General features: G+C 37.2%; 1 protein-coding gene across 12 annotated transcripts in view; it reads right to left on the bottom strand.

Moving 5' to 3' along the window:
• The window catches only part of PARD3 (par-3 family cell polarity regulator), a 449,586-nt gene that overhangs the window by 142,954 nt on the left and 291,778 nt on the right, over window positions 1–14,854 (bottom strand). For 9 of the 12 annotated variants that reach the window (XM_069006483.1, XM_069006487.1, XM_069006485.1 and 6 more), the window contains 3 exons: window positions 11,256–11,407; window positions 10,168–10,212; window positions 3,637–3,864 (listed from right to left, as the gene is read on the bottom strand). In XM_069006483.1, the coding sequence (XP_068862584.1) occupies window positions 3,637–3,864; window positions 10,168–10,212; window positions 11,256–11,407 (425 nt within the window). The remainder of the gene's footprint in view (window positions 1–3,636; window positions 3,865–10,167; window positions 10,213–11,255; window positions 11,408–14,854) is intronic. The other 3 variants (XM_069006484.1, XM_069006489.1, XM_069006486.1) reach the window with 2 other exon arrangements.

The following is a 14,854-nucleotide window of genomic DNA, read 5'->3' as shown; positions in this document are numbered from 1 at the left end:
ATTCAGGATGTTGAAGCCAAAAAATTAAATTGGAGTATACTTTAAACATCAATTAAACTGAACACTAGTGTCACTTCATGAACCACACTGCGCTACAGAGAACTACACAAACAGGTATTATGAAGCTATTCTCCTAATTAGCCTATAAAATGGAAAAGATGCACATGAGGAATCAAAGCTACTTAATGTGAAACTATTTTGCCACTAAGCTTCTAGCCCTTTTATTGTGATATTTAATACAGTCCTAGATTCCAGCAATTAAGATTCAGCAAAAGATTAGAAAGCTTTGTCGATCTCTCCCAATCAAAATGCCTTGTTCTTCTTCATGACACTAAAGATAAACATTTTGCTTCTAGTCAGCTATTTCAAGTATTAAGGAAAAAAAAAAACACCAAAAAAGAAGAAATAAATAAATAAAAAGAAAAAATAAAACAGGAAAAATTATCTGTAGATGCTGAACACCCACACTTCTTTCCACAAATGTTCCTTCTTTACAGCCATTAAAACTCACACACATCTTCTCAAATACTTAAAATGTTACCTCAGAACCAGTCAGTGCCATCTGAGTTTAATCCAACATTTAGTAATTTAATAGCACATTGTTCCAAGGACATTTAGAAGAGTCAGCCCCTTTATCACATATGCTACCTGTACTTTTTATGGCTTTTGTATACGGAATGATGACATGTTAGGAATTCCTCTATACAATATTTTGCAGTGCTATTATTTGTCTGGAAGACAAACACTTCTAGCACTGAAAAACTTGGAGAAAGGCAAAAAAATTCAAGTAAGACAAATGGATCCAACCTCAAGGGCATCAGCAAATTGACCACCAGCATGTTCGCCTAGGTTTTATAACGAGAGAAAGCCACATTCTAATTTCAAACAATTATGGAATAATTAAATACAATTTTAAAAACCTTAGGCAACGTCGTTATGGCAGCAGTGAGGCATTAGTTACGTTAGGACCAGATTGTTAAACTCCTACATATTCGTATGTGCCCAAACTTTGTCCAGCTGAAGACACCATTTGGTAAGTTCTCTGGAACCTAAGGCCATATAGAATTTACACAAAGTGGAGCAGACTGCAGTGCTTTGAGTTTTAATGCAGATTCAGACATGCTTTCAGCAAGACAGGCAACATAGGGCTGGGACAGCTCTTAAGCTCCCACAGTCACCATGAGAAGCAAAAATCCTCAAGGACTGAATTCTGTCCAATCAACTTATAATATTTGCTTTGCTATTCATCTGCTTCTGTGAACCGGGCACTTCAAATTTCTGGAATACTTCTTAGATGTTTCATCACTATGTGTGGAAGCTATTAGAACTCAACAGAATGCATAGTTCTACACATATAGCTTGGTCACACTTTGTTCAGCCCTTCTTTACCATGTGCGATCTGACAACAGCCTTGCTCTTGCTCTCTCATGGCATGAGATGGATCTTGGTTCACTGGTGCAAGACAACTTCATCCAAACAGAGATGAGGTCAAAGACTCACCCCATGACATTCTGATTTCAGCCAGAAGGCTTTGTCTGGTTCCTGCTTGTGCTGGTTTTGGCTGGCGTAGGGTTATTTTTCTTCACAGTGGCTGGCATGAGGCTGTGTTTTGGATTTGTGCTGAACACTGGGTTGACAATATAGAAATGGTTTTAGTTATTGCTGAGCAAGGCTTACACACAGACAAGGGATTTTCTGCCTTTTTTTGTACCAGCCACGGTGGTGAGGAAGTTGAGGATGTATGGGAGGTTGGGAGGAGACACAGCCAGGACAGGTGATTCCAACTGATCAAAGGGATATTCCAGACCACAGGCATCATGCTCAATATATTAAGTTGGGGGTGGAAGAAGGAAGTGGGGGACATTTGGAGTGATGGTGTTTGTCTTCCCAAGTAACAGTTACACATGATGGGCCCAGTTCTCCTGGGGATGGCTGAACACCTGCCCACCCATGGGTAGCAGTGAATTAATTCTTTGTTTTGCTTTGCTTGTGTGTATGGCTCTTGTTTTCCCTATGAAGCTGCCTATATCTCAATCCATGAGTTTTCCAGCAAAATTTTACCCTTCCAATTCTTTCCCCAGTCCCACTGGTGGGGGAGTGAGCAAGTGGCTGCCTGGGGCTTGGCTGCTGCAGGGGTTAAGCCAAAACACCACTGCTCCAACATGAAGGATTCCGAAGGGCTCCAAATACTTCCTTGCTACTCTCTATGCATTGCATCAACAAGCTCAAAACCCCTTATCAGAATCTCATAAACCTATACTCACCTTGAAAGTGCTTCATGACAACAGTTTTGCTATATTTTTTATCAATTGAAGTTAAACCATCTGTAACTTCTGGATAAACCTTGGATATCTGAAGTCTCAAAACAGGATATTACTATCAGTGGGCTCACACCAAACAAGGCCTTCTATAAAAACATGGTCTTATGTCCCAAAAGACCACAGGCCTGCAGTTGGTAAGAATGAGCAGGATCATTACACATATTCTCATACCTATTTTTCTACTGGCCAGAAATAGATTGACAGACAGCAGCACCACACCAGAATTTAGCCTCACTGCTGTGTGAAATAGTTAGATGCTGGAAAAGCAAAGCAGAAAAGTGAATGGCAAAATGACCTCCCTTTCAGCCTCAGAACACTTTTAGAAAGAGGCAGGTAATTTAAAAAAAAAAAAAGACGGGAGTTTTTAAAAAAAAAATAAAAGAGTGATTACAGAAGTAACTTATAAAAGAATATTAGGGAATGATGCTTATGAAACAGAATTTCTGAAACTAAAAAACTTTAAGAAGAGAAGAGAGTGAAAAATTCCTTTTCAAGCCTTCATTATGCATTCAGGCTAAATACTTTACTACTTCAACCTTCCCATAATCTTCATTCATAAACTTCTAACTAGCTGCAGGTTGATTAAAAAAAAAATTCTGCTGGTGTGTGACAAGTTGAAAGTAGTACAACATGAAGGTTAAAAATTCAATGATTTTAATACAACCCCTGATTGAGGTAATTTACCATTCATACTATTTTCATTCAATATGAGTTGTCATTTTACCAGCCCATTCTTACATAGTTCAATAATGATAAGGTTAGCTTTGAAGTGATTCTTTTATGTTAATGACATTCTCCACATGTTGGGTCATACTTCGGGTTAAAGAACTGAAAATGTAAATGAATGCCCATTAGGGTGGGTAATAGCTGATCATTAACTTTACATTTTATTAGATCTGCCAGCCTTACTCACTCTAATTAAAGGACAGTGATTTCTTTTTGTCCCCCCAACATTACAAATGTATTTTTTCAAAGTTAGATGCATATATTTTTGTAACATAAATTTAGTGGGTTTGTCTTTCTGCCTAAATTTTTTTCTCTAGTTTACATTAGTACATTAGCCATCTTATAGAAAATTTTCACAGTAATTTAAGTAAACACATTCCCAATAATCTTATTCTCTTATTTTAGAAAGGAAAAAAGCTGCAGACTGTGGCAATCTGTTAAAGCAAATGAAGTGAAAAAGCCTAAAAAATATTGAATAAGTTAGTTCTATTCTTTTAAAATTCTAAAATTATTCTACTACTTTAATCACTTTCTAACAGGATTAACCTATGCTATTAACATTCATTATGTGAAACAATAGTTTACTTACAAGTTTCCATGCCTTCATCATCATCATCTGCTACAGGTTTATCATATGATTTATCAATGGCAGCTCTGAAGCTTTCGTTGCAGCCTCGTCCTCGGATAATTCGTGGGCGTGGGCGGTGGAAAGGAATGTCACCATTCAGAGTCACCTCAGCAACGGCTGTCTGCAGACTTTCCAACGAGCTGGATTTCTTCAGACCTAATGAAGGCCCCACATCTCTGGTTGGGGAACCTTAGTGATTTAAGGGGGGGAAAAAAGTAATTAGAATTAGTATTGAGAACAGCATGCTTGATTATGCATATCCATCCTGAAAGTCTTTGGGGACACACTTAACATTATTCACATCATCTCTCAATAATCTGTAGGGAATTCTCCACAGATTTGTTGGTCTCAGAAGCAAATGAGTATGTCAAGTCACAGTCAACGAAACCGACAATGTTAGCAATGTCTGGCTTTTCAAATCAGTGAAGAGAGACCATTACTATTATTTTACACTATTTAAATGATAAAGAAATCATGGGGCTTTAAAAACTTAGCTCATAAAACTAGCGCAGATCCACATCTAATGGCATCTAACAGAACTATTAACTATTATTGGTTTGAGCAGAAAATTTCGTCTGTACTAGCAACTGATGAACAGAGACCAGATTACAGGCATGAGTCCTACTGTGCTTAGAGTAACAGTCTTGCAAAGTAGCCTGACCTCTGGCTTCTAGGAACATGCTGTTTGTTTGAGTTTTAAAGACTTGCATCAAATTGCTAACAATTTCATAATTAAATGCTTCTGAGAAGTATAAGCTGACTTGCTCAGATTTTGTGAAATTGCTTAACAATAATGTGTGCAAAGGACCCAAGAAAATGGGCAATACCAGTTATCCAGTTGGAAAATAAACACACTCCTGGCAGTCATGAGGAGTGACTGTTTGAGCACTACTACAGCTGGGGCTGAGGGCAGCTCTTGTCGCTGCAGCATGTCCACAGGTGTGCCAAGGAAGCCCCAGGCAGTGTTCTGCAAAAGCCTTTCTCCAACTGGACTTTCCTTCACAGGTTTGTGGACTAAATGTATAGCCTTTGTTCTTAGATACACATTCACATTGCAAATCACCTCACAATTGCACAATTAGATCTCATACTAAAGTTAAAACTGGGAAGAATCTTTCAGGAGAAAAAAATCACTACATTTATTTGAAGTGATCTTATTCAAAAGTGCAAGTACAGTCTTAGCTAGATTTTCCATGGGACTGGAAAGCAAGATGAGGTGGGACAACATCATCACGGCTACATTTCCTGAAATTATGAGACTAGAGCCCTCACCTATAATATGAAATTCTCACTTTTTCTCTACCCAAAGCAAACAGAAAACAGAATTTTTGTGGCACCACAGCAGTCGCAGGTGGTGGGCCGTTACCCACTTTACATCAGTATCCTTATCTGACAAATAAATTTCACAGCCAGCTATCACTAAGAGCTAGAGCCAAGGCCTGAATCCCCAGGAATACCAAACCTATGAACAGTGCATTAGTAAGCACAGGTGTGAATAAAGGTGTAATAAAGGAAAACTACCTCTTTTAAGTGTTTATCTCAGAATAATATGAAGTTCTGAAGATAATCCCTATTCTGGTAGATATTAGGTTAGAGAGGAGAGACAGCATCTGTCACTGCTCTGTATGTGAGGTATGTAAAGTTACCTTAAATTGGGGAAAACTGCTACTACTGCACTACTAAAACTACTCAGTATGAGTTGGGGAGGAAAGGGCGTTGTGTGTCCCACAGAAGAGATGCTGAATAGCAGCATGGCAAGTTTTCTCCATGTCATTTGTTACCTTGGTATGAGATGGAGCAATGCAGTGAATACTTTCACTTTCTATTCAGCTATTGAAAGTCTGAGCAATTACATTAAACTGAAATCCCTCAGATCAAATAAATTCAAACAGCAACTATCAAAGTATTCCCCTTCAGCTGCCCTACTGATAAGACTAATTTGTGAACAGAAACAAACCAAAAATCTTCCCTCACAGGTCTACACAACTCCTACAGTTTGGTTCCCCCAGCAGTCCACAGTCCTGTTGCTCGGACCCTTGGTCAGAAACTAATGCACCCCTACAAATGAGAAATTTTATCTTCATGAACTCCCTCCTCCTAGAAGAAGCCACCCTCTCACACACAGCATGTACTTGTTGGAGGGCTGAGGCTCATGAGCATGGTGGGGGCAGAGCACAGGGCCAGCTGGGACCAGGGAGGGTTGGTGGTTTCCCAGCTGTGCAAACACGCTGCAGTCTGGAATCACCAAACTTCTGAATGTGGGCCGAAGCCTAAGGCGAAGGTTTTACATGACATTCTCTCTGCCAAGTAAAAGCACTCCAATGAAGATAGTGCCCTTTAAAACTGTCCACTTTCTAGTCCATGTTAAAATCTGCTATTCCTCCACTAATGCCTGCAGTACAAAAGAAATGAGACTTTATTTCGCTTTTTACTTTTCAAGATTGTATTTTTTTTAATTATCTATGAAACAGAAAAAAAATGAATGCAACATTTTGGAGGAAAAAAAAGAGGAAATGGGACAATCATATATAAACCAGCTGTTTGACAGCTCCAATTTCATATACAAAAGGAACGGGTGTCCTCTTACATGGCAACTTACTGTAAACTTCCTTATTCCACATTCTGCTTTGCAACCTTCCAAATGAAATGCTCATATATCTTTTCATAATTTTGTAATGAATGGCTCTTTCTGTAAACAGTAATTATAAAGAAGGCATTTATGTGCCCATTTGTGTTCATAAAGAACATTAAAAAAAGTTCCATTTCCTGACACCCAATACAGAACTTTGTGAGAACTGTATTTATGTAAGTTGTGTTTTCCCAAAGGATATCCCATCTGGGATATGACCTAATGTTGAGTATTGTAAAACTAATAATGGATTACAGAAATGATAAGAATATTTATTGAACTTGGGTGGTCATGAACACAAATGCGAACAGGTTGCAGAATCTGAAATGGGGCAATCTCCTTTCACAAGCAATTTAAGCAGTGTGATCATAAAGCTATGCATATTTTAATACCCTCACTATCTTCTATGGCTACTTCATAGCAAGTCTACTATTCTCAAAATATACAGTTAGGTGTCCCTGTAAACTGACTGTGTTAAGAATTTATTAATAGAATTCACCAGCCAGAAAGTGAGTTGTTTACTTATAGCCTGGTAAAAAACAGCAAACTTTCTTTAAAATGGATTCTGTTTAAAATTTATGAGTCACATCAAAACGCTGTTTTCTAAATACAAAAATGTCAGCATTTTCTTCCAGCCTTTACAGCACTGGTGGTAATCATCAGAAGCGTTATCTCCTCAGAATGAGTTCTACTTCTATTTTGACACCAGAATTTAAAGTAGAAAAAAAAAGGAGAGGAAAAGACACATCTACCTAAAGCATATTTATATGACTGAGGATGAAAGGGATTCTTCTATCATTTTTAAAATTTGAAGTTTATCAAAATCTCCCTTTCCAACGATTTTCTTAACAAATATCCTTTGAGGTAGATTCATCCCTCTGTACCCCAGCGGTCCTCCTGCCGTGACTGCCACCATCCTCCTCACACGCTCAGCACGCCGTCCATCTCCCAAGTGCTTTGTGACAAGCCAGGCACAGCCCCTGCCCACCACACATGCACCTCCACTCCCTGTGTTCCCAGCTGGCCAGCCCCCAGGGACAAGGGCCAAGCCTTGCCCACCCAGCCATGCAGCCACCCCCTGCCCATGCATGAGCGCGTGGGCAGCACGCAGCGCCGCTCCCACGCACAGACACGTAACCTGGCAGCACAGAGGATCCAACGGGACATTGAATACATGGACATCACTTGAAGCCTATGTGCTGCTCCCTATCCCATGTCCTTTGTTTCTCCCTTGTGCTGACACTGTTTAACAACTCATTGTGCCTCCACTTACCTCACCCTATGGTAATTATTTATACAGTGACAAAAATCCACTTGGGCAATTTGCAAAGGCAAAAGCGCATGGTGTCAAAGGATCTATGATGCTTCATCCAGTGACTAATTTTAGTTTATAAAGCAAGTTTTTCATAAGCACATTCTTTTAAATCATTTTAAATGACAATTTTTTTTTCTTTCTGAAACATTATTTTTATGAGCTGTCAAGTCAAATGCTACCTGCAATTGATGCCAAAAACTTCTCTGGATTTCATTAAACCAGTTTTGCAAAGGCATAAAGTCTACTTTTTAAACACTTTCTTGAAGGACATTATCAGTGAGTCTATTTACTTAGTAACATCTGCTCCATTACATTTGATAATTTTTTCCATTTCTAGTTCAGTTCAGACACTAAGAGATGAACACATCATCTGGGTAAGGCAGGGGAGGAATAAAGCAGGAAAGTGCATCAAAACCAGTTTCATTTTCATTCCATTTAATAGAAGTTTAATTAAAGAGCATTGTGTAAAAATAAATCAATAAATAATTTAAATAAAGGTTATTTGATTTTTTTCTTTTTCATTTTCATGACATGCACATGGAAAAATAACCACCTAGAGCTATAGTATGCCTGAGACTCTATAAATGAGCCATGCTCAATTGCTACTGAATATACTTCTAACCTCTAGGATGAACTGTAAACACTGCAAGGATTAGGTACTTCAAGTGAACTATAGAAAGAAAAATAATTTAAAAACCATTACTGTAACTAGGTCTGGAGAGTTCTGTGCTCTCCTTTTCAGCCAATACTATTAAATCCAACTGTGACAGTAACAGAGTTTGTTTTTATCTTTTCTAAAGTAAATATATGTTGAAGTTTTCTGGCTTCTAGAGTTCATTAAAGCATAGTTCACCACACATTTGAAGCTTTTTTTTCCTTAGAACCAGACAATTTTTAAGCCAAACTACAGTAAGTGGTTTGTTTAACAGTCACATCCATCTTCAGTAATGGGAGATATCCACTGCTTATATACAAAACCTGGTTAAAAGCACGCAAGGTAAATAAAATAAAAGTACAGCAAAAAGTGTTTTCCTTTTTTCCAGCCATTGAAAAAATTTTCCAGCACATTTGCTGTGCACAAAATATGTAACTGCCTAGTCCAGGTGGCACGGTCATGCTCTTTCACCCAAGTTGTCCACTTTGTCTCTTTTTTTGGAATTTAATCCAGGTGTTACACATAGAGAAAAACTGTACTTAATTCATACCACCCTCTACTGATACCACCAAAACCACTATGCACTTTTAAAACCTAAGCAGTTTTAAAACCTAAACCTTAGAACACAAAGGTTTTACACCATTCCAATCACATCTCATTCAACTAGGCAGGTTAATAAGAAAATGAAAAGTAATTTACAATCATTTTGAGTTTGGTCTTTAACTTATTTTTATGTGAATAATGCTCAGGAGCGAAGGCAGTTCCTAAGCACCGATTATTACCACAACCATTAACACAATTCATACATTCATACATTCACACTCTGATGGCTTTAATCCTTCAAAACATTCATACATTTTGATTTTGTTTACTCACTCTTAATTTGCAAAGCTGCAAGTCTGTAGCCATATACTGCAACATTTTAAAAGCTAGAAGACTTATCTGTTCAAATAAAAATTATAATTTTATCACTTGATTACTTACAGCTTTTCAGTATTCCTACTCATACTATAAAGTCCAGTTAAAAAGGGATGCAGTAGTGAATCAGTAAATGTAAATTCTGTATGGAATGCACTACTCCTCAAATCATGCTAAAATAAATAATATTTTCAGGTTAAAAAGGTGAACTGCTCCTAATTAGAGCTAAGTAATGTTATGGTGTCCTCTGGATCTAGCCTAATTAAAATAGCATTCCATAGGTCAAAAGCTAACTTTTATTAATAAATCATAAAGGTTCATAATTGCAGTCGGTGCATTATTTTAATTACTAATAAAAAAATATGCCTTGAAAGCTATTTCTCATTATCATTTTGTGAAACATTACAATGAATGGTATGTGGAAAAGATTCTATTTACATATTCTTTTGTTCTGTTACAATGCTCACGTTTCAGCTCCAAAGGCAAATCAACTTGCACAAATAATCTTCAACTCAATGCGCAACATGTATCTGATGACCACCTAAGGCAAAGGCAGCAGTTTTCTAATTAAAATAATTATTTTCAAGCACCATGTTAGCACTGTAATAGCCAAACACTCGACTCTTCTAAATCACCTCTCTGTGCACTACAGTTTGAAGCTAGGAGGAGATTTTCCAAGATTTTTTTTGAAAGGACAAAAAACCCCCAAACAACTCTGAATATTTATGAGTTTAAAGTGTAGAAACAGGTGTCTGCCTACAATCACGTGCATGACCTGGCTGAATATACCACCCCAGATACCTAACTCTATAGGAAATTTTATTTTTCTGTGTAACTTGATTATTCACAATAGAAAGCAGCCATGCAAGTACTGGAATATTCATGTTTTCATGCAATTTGACTGGCAGTTCTGTAATTGTGGTAAGCTGCTTTGACCAAGGTTTCTATAGCAACAGCCTTACTGTCAATTCTTACCTGTTTTCTGGTCATCCATTGTACTGAGCTTAGTCTCGTCAGCTACTGTTAAAAGGTAAATGCATAACGGTTAGCCCAGTTAGTGCCCATGCCCCACATGCACTCAACATTCCTTCTGGTTTGCGTATTTTCTTTTCAAGTTAGGGGACCTTAGAAATGTCCTACTTCATGCAAATAAACTGCAAGAATAAGCAAACATTCTGGGTAGAAATGGCAGCAAACTAGTAACCTTCATGCAGTGTCAGTCATGTTCACATCACAGGCAGGTACAATATGTTATTGACACGTTAGCACACGGCAACTAGTCAAGGCAAGTCAATACCTCCAACCTGACTGTACCCTGAGGAAGTTTGTGAATTAGGGATTGTAGGCAAGACATTCACAACTATTGTAAAGGAGGGAATTGAATTGCACCATATTTTATTATTCTGAGTAGGGAATTCTGTGTGTTTAAACCATCAAAACTCACTGTTTGAGGTTACTAGAGTGCACTTTAGAATCTAAATTCAATGGCAGAAAAATTGACAGGCTTGTTAGCAATTACTTAGTCTCAATTGGTTTATGAGTTAGAATGATCATAGTTGATTGCCTGTCTTAGCCGCTGCTACTTTATACGGCTTCTGATATAAATATTAAAACTTGGGTCTCAAACAGATGTCAGACTAGTCCCATTTTCTAATTCTGAATTCATCTACAAAATGAGAGACGACGAAGACCTTTAAGGCTAACTGCTTTATAATCATGGACTGAAAATAAACCCGGCTACCCAGAACCACAGCGTGGTACAGTTTTACACAGTTCTTCTATATGGATTGGCATTTTTCACCTCCATTTTAATAAATACTATTTACTATATTTAGGTAAAACCATATATCCAGAGGGCTATGATATTTGAATGTATGGACATTTACAAATAACAAACAACATCCAGGCCACTTGGCCATTCAAGTTAGTACTTTACTACCCACAAGTAGACATTATGTGCAGTAGTACTGCATATACACAGTGTGTTTGGAATTACAAAATCTATATACTTACAACATGAAAATCAGGTTCAAATAAAAAACAATTGAAAAAACATCACTCACTACCTAGATCCATGCTTTTGGATTTTCGTGTTTTAACAAACTCCAACTGACTGGCATCTGAAAATTGCTTTGTACGCTTTTCTGACATGCTCTGGCGTCCAAAACCCTCTCGCTGGAAGGCAAGCACTGGATCAACATCTGGACTAAGAGTGCTGTAGGAAGGGAAAAAAATCATGCGAACATTTATCAAGATCACGCAACCTTTCACTCTTCAGAGAAAATCATTTATTTAGCACGTGACTTCTACCAACGATAAAGTGCACAGTTTTAAATACACCACTGCAAGTATTCAGTTACACACACACAATGGATTTGTTTTACTGCATTAACCAATTCTAGTTAAAAAGTATCAAGAATTTCACTTACAGCTTTAATGAAAGATATACATATCTGGTGCACTATACATATTCTATCAGAACATAAAATCCAACACAGGAATAATTTGAGGGAGGATAAAACAGTTCTTTTTTCTTCCTGAGAAACAAATTTATTCTATTGATAAAAAGTTATCTGGTTTTTCTTTATCAGAAAATATTTTTAGTAAAGCATAAATAGAAACTGTCCTTGCCTGAAGCCCACAGACTTTTAAACTTCTTCATTTAAAAACTTTGCATTAAAATTTCTCTCCATATGTGACATTTCTTGTAGATTTTTCACAGCTTCTCTTGCTTTTAACCTGGCTATGACAAACAACCATATTTTTACCCATTGCTTCCCCACAGAACAAGTATTTGCCACAATGGATTCACCACTGATTCAGAAATGGGGGGAACTGTACTGGGTTTTTGTTTCTTCACTTTAGGCTTCCAAAGTGACCCCAGCTGAGTGAGTCAGGTTTTTAGTGGGCTGCCTCAGAAACATGCTGAAGATAGATTTATTAATGATGCTCAAACACTGGCAGAATCATGAATGCAAGAATGCAGGCAAAATTTGGTGCAAGCTAAAAACTTTTTTAAAAAAAGGCAAGATTGCTTACTGCTAATAAACAGTATGAAAGGAAATCCACAAAAAGATCTTCCAGCTCCTAGAAAAGGAGATAGTATGTAGATCTCTAGTTCAGCTGGCACAAAAAGAAATCAAAAGCAAAAAGTACTGAAAAATTCAGTGTTTTTTACCATTGTAATCTATCCTATAAGAAAGTGATCCCTCAAAATCCCCTCTTTAATTGTTGCTGTAGTTCAAGATAAAAAAAGCTAAATACTTCATCACTGAGATCTCTAAATGCCATTCAAAATATTGTGTTCATACATCTTACTGTTTAGTACCATGTTTCAAAAGAATTATTTTTACTGTTAAGGGGTGAGAAAAAGGCAAATAGCGAATTCCCAGTGAGAAAAAGGCAAATAGTGAATTTCTGCAACAAACAACTTATACTTTTAAATTCTGTAACATTCATGTGTTTATGTATGCCATGTCCTATAATTTACAGGAGTACCTTTAAACACGAAACACCTGGGTATTAGGCAAAACAGTGAAAAGAGGTAAGGCAGTGTCCAAAGGTATGAAGTACTATAAAGGATGAAAATCACTATCCTCATTACCAGGCAGCCAAGAAGAAATTCAGTCTAGTAATGGCAGATTTACAAATAATAAGATATGTGCTTGTGACAAGCTTATAATACTTCAGTGTGAGCAGGATCAGAGCTTATGTGAATAAAGCCAATGTCAAGTGCCTTTTGACTTTAATGTTTCTGGCTCAGGCTCATAATGTTTTACATTTAATTACTGCAACTATTTCAGAGATGCCTGTGCAATTTAGCAATGTTCTGAAGCATATGCTTAAAAGCTCTGATGAATCAGAGACCAAACTCAAAAATAACTGTTTAGTCCTAACATTCACTCCCACAAAACAGTGAAAAAATTATGTCCACATGATAGAAAGATAAAACAGACAAGTCCAATGTACACTTCTAGCATTTATAGCAGTGCAACACTGCAGTAGATGAATAAGAACCACCTAAATCTGAAAACGTCCTCCAAAGTGACTCAAACTGAACTTACAGGGTTTCAACACCTTTCATAATCAGATCATAACTGACTTTCCCAAGGCCACACAGAAGTTTTTGGCTCCCTGCTAGTCAGCCCTGTCTCTGAAGGCCAGAAAAATGTAGTTTTACTAAGTGAGAATTTTTTTTCCAGCAACATCTGTTAGCACAGGCTCATGTTTGTTAAAATGATTGGCTTCATCTTGCCGAACAAAATGTATCCTGTGACACTTTCTTCAAAAAAGGTGAAGTTATAAAATTATTTGTTTTGGCTGTATGCTTCTTTTTTTCATATGAGCTTGCTTTGATCTACCTACATAAAACTTTTAGTAGAGCAGAATATCATTTCCATGTAAACACAGCACACATTTATATATTGAACTTGAAGTCTTAAGAGCAGACTAAAACTCCAATATCAAATATAACTTGAAAAGGACACCACAGGTCCCAGAGAGATCAGTACAGTCTGGACATGGCATCAGCAACTGGGAATTTGGAAGGTTGGAACCCACTGTTTCCACTGACACCCTTTTAAAGACTTTCTTTCTGCATCCCTGCTCTGCCCCTGTCACACCTCCCTTCCACACATACTTATTAAGGGAACTGTTATTCCATGTTTGCATAGTATCCTACACACTAAAGGTGCTACTTAGCACCTTTATATGAGCCTTATGTAGAGTTCTCAATTTTCATGTCCTGTTTTACTTCTATTATTAATGACCCATAAGCATGTTTTAGTAATTAAGGGAGGAGTGGATCACAGGAGTCTGAATGCATGTACATTGTCTATGAGTATTCAAAAGTCCCTGTGAAGAGCCACAACTGCAAAAGCCAATGATCACAGAGGAGGAACTAATGCCCCTAAAAATGCCTCATTTTAATATTTTTCAGCTACATCAATAAAAGACAGAAGGTGAATTTAGTGCAAGTCATTAAGCAATGCCAAATGCAATTTACTATATTCTAGAATACTTAACAAATAAGATTTCTGGAATGACAGCTGATCCTTAAAAGAATGTAACCGTCTTCTGACCCTCAATGTTATTAAAATTCCATTTATTAATCCTGTCTTATTGCCCCGTTGTTTTCATAACATTTTCATCAAGGATTAGGGAGATATTGTGAGGCTGAAAAAGCTTACATTTTCTTCTGTGATTCAGAACAGCTGCCATTCTTGTTTGGATAACCCTTCATCTATATTCTTAGTTTTACCCTTGTGCCTTCCAGCAAAATCATACAATGCACCTTCGTTTTACAAGTCTTCCTTCATCCATTAGCAACAGGAAATTAATGCAACAATCTAATTCTATTGCTATTTACTTCTTTTTACCAATAGAATACATTAGATAGTAAAGCATGACACTGATCTAACTCTTTTAAGTGCCATTGTATCTGAAGACCTTTACAGTGTCTCACACAAACCTTTAAAAGTTTTTTGAGTGTGATCAGTTCCACAATATCTAATCCCTGTTTTTGTTACTGTTACTTCATTTACGAAGTGTATGAATAGCAAGACACACTGCAGAAGTCACTGTAAAAGCATCTGCCGATTTCAAATGGACTTTTACTTTCTTTTATAGGATTTTGCTCATATTCAGCTAAAAATACTCCCTC

This window comes from Aphelocoma coerulescens, chromosome 2 (assembly GCF_041296385.1).
Source record: "Aphelocoma coerulescens isolate FSJ_1873_10779 chromosome 2, UR_Acoe_1.0, whole genome shotgun sequence".
Lineage (NCBI taxonomy): Eukaryota > Metazoa > Chordata > Aves > Passeriformes > Corvidae > Aphelocoma > Aphelocoma coerulescens.
The sequence above is the reverse complement of the archived record's forward strand: the minus strand, read 5'-3'. Positions and strand labels throughout refer to the sequence as shown.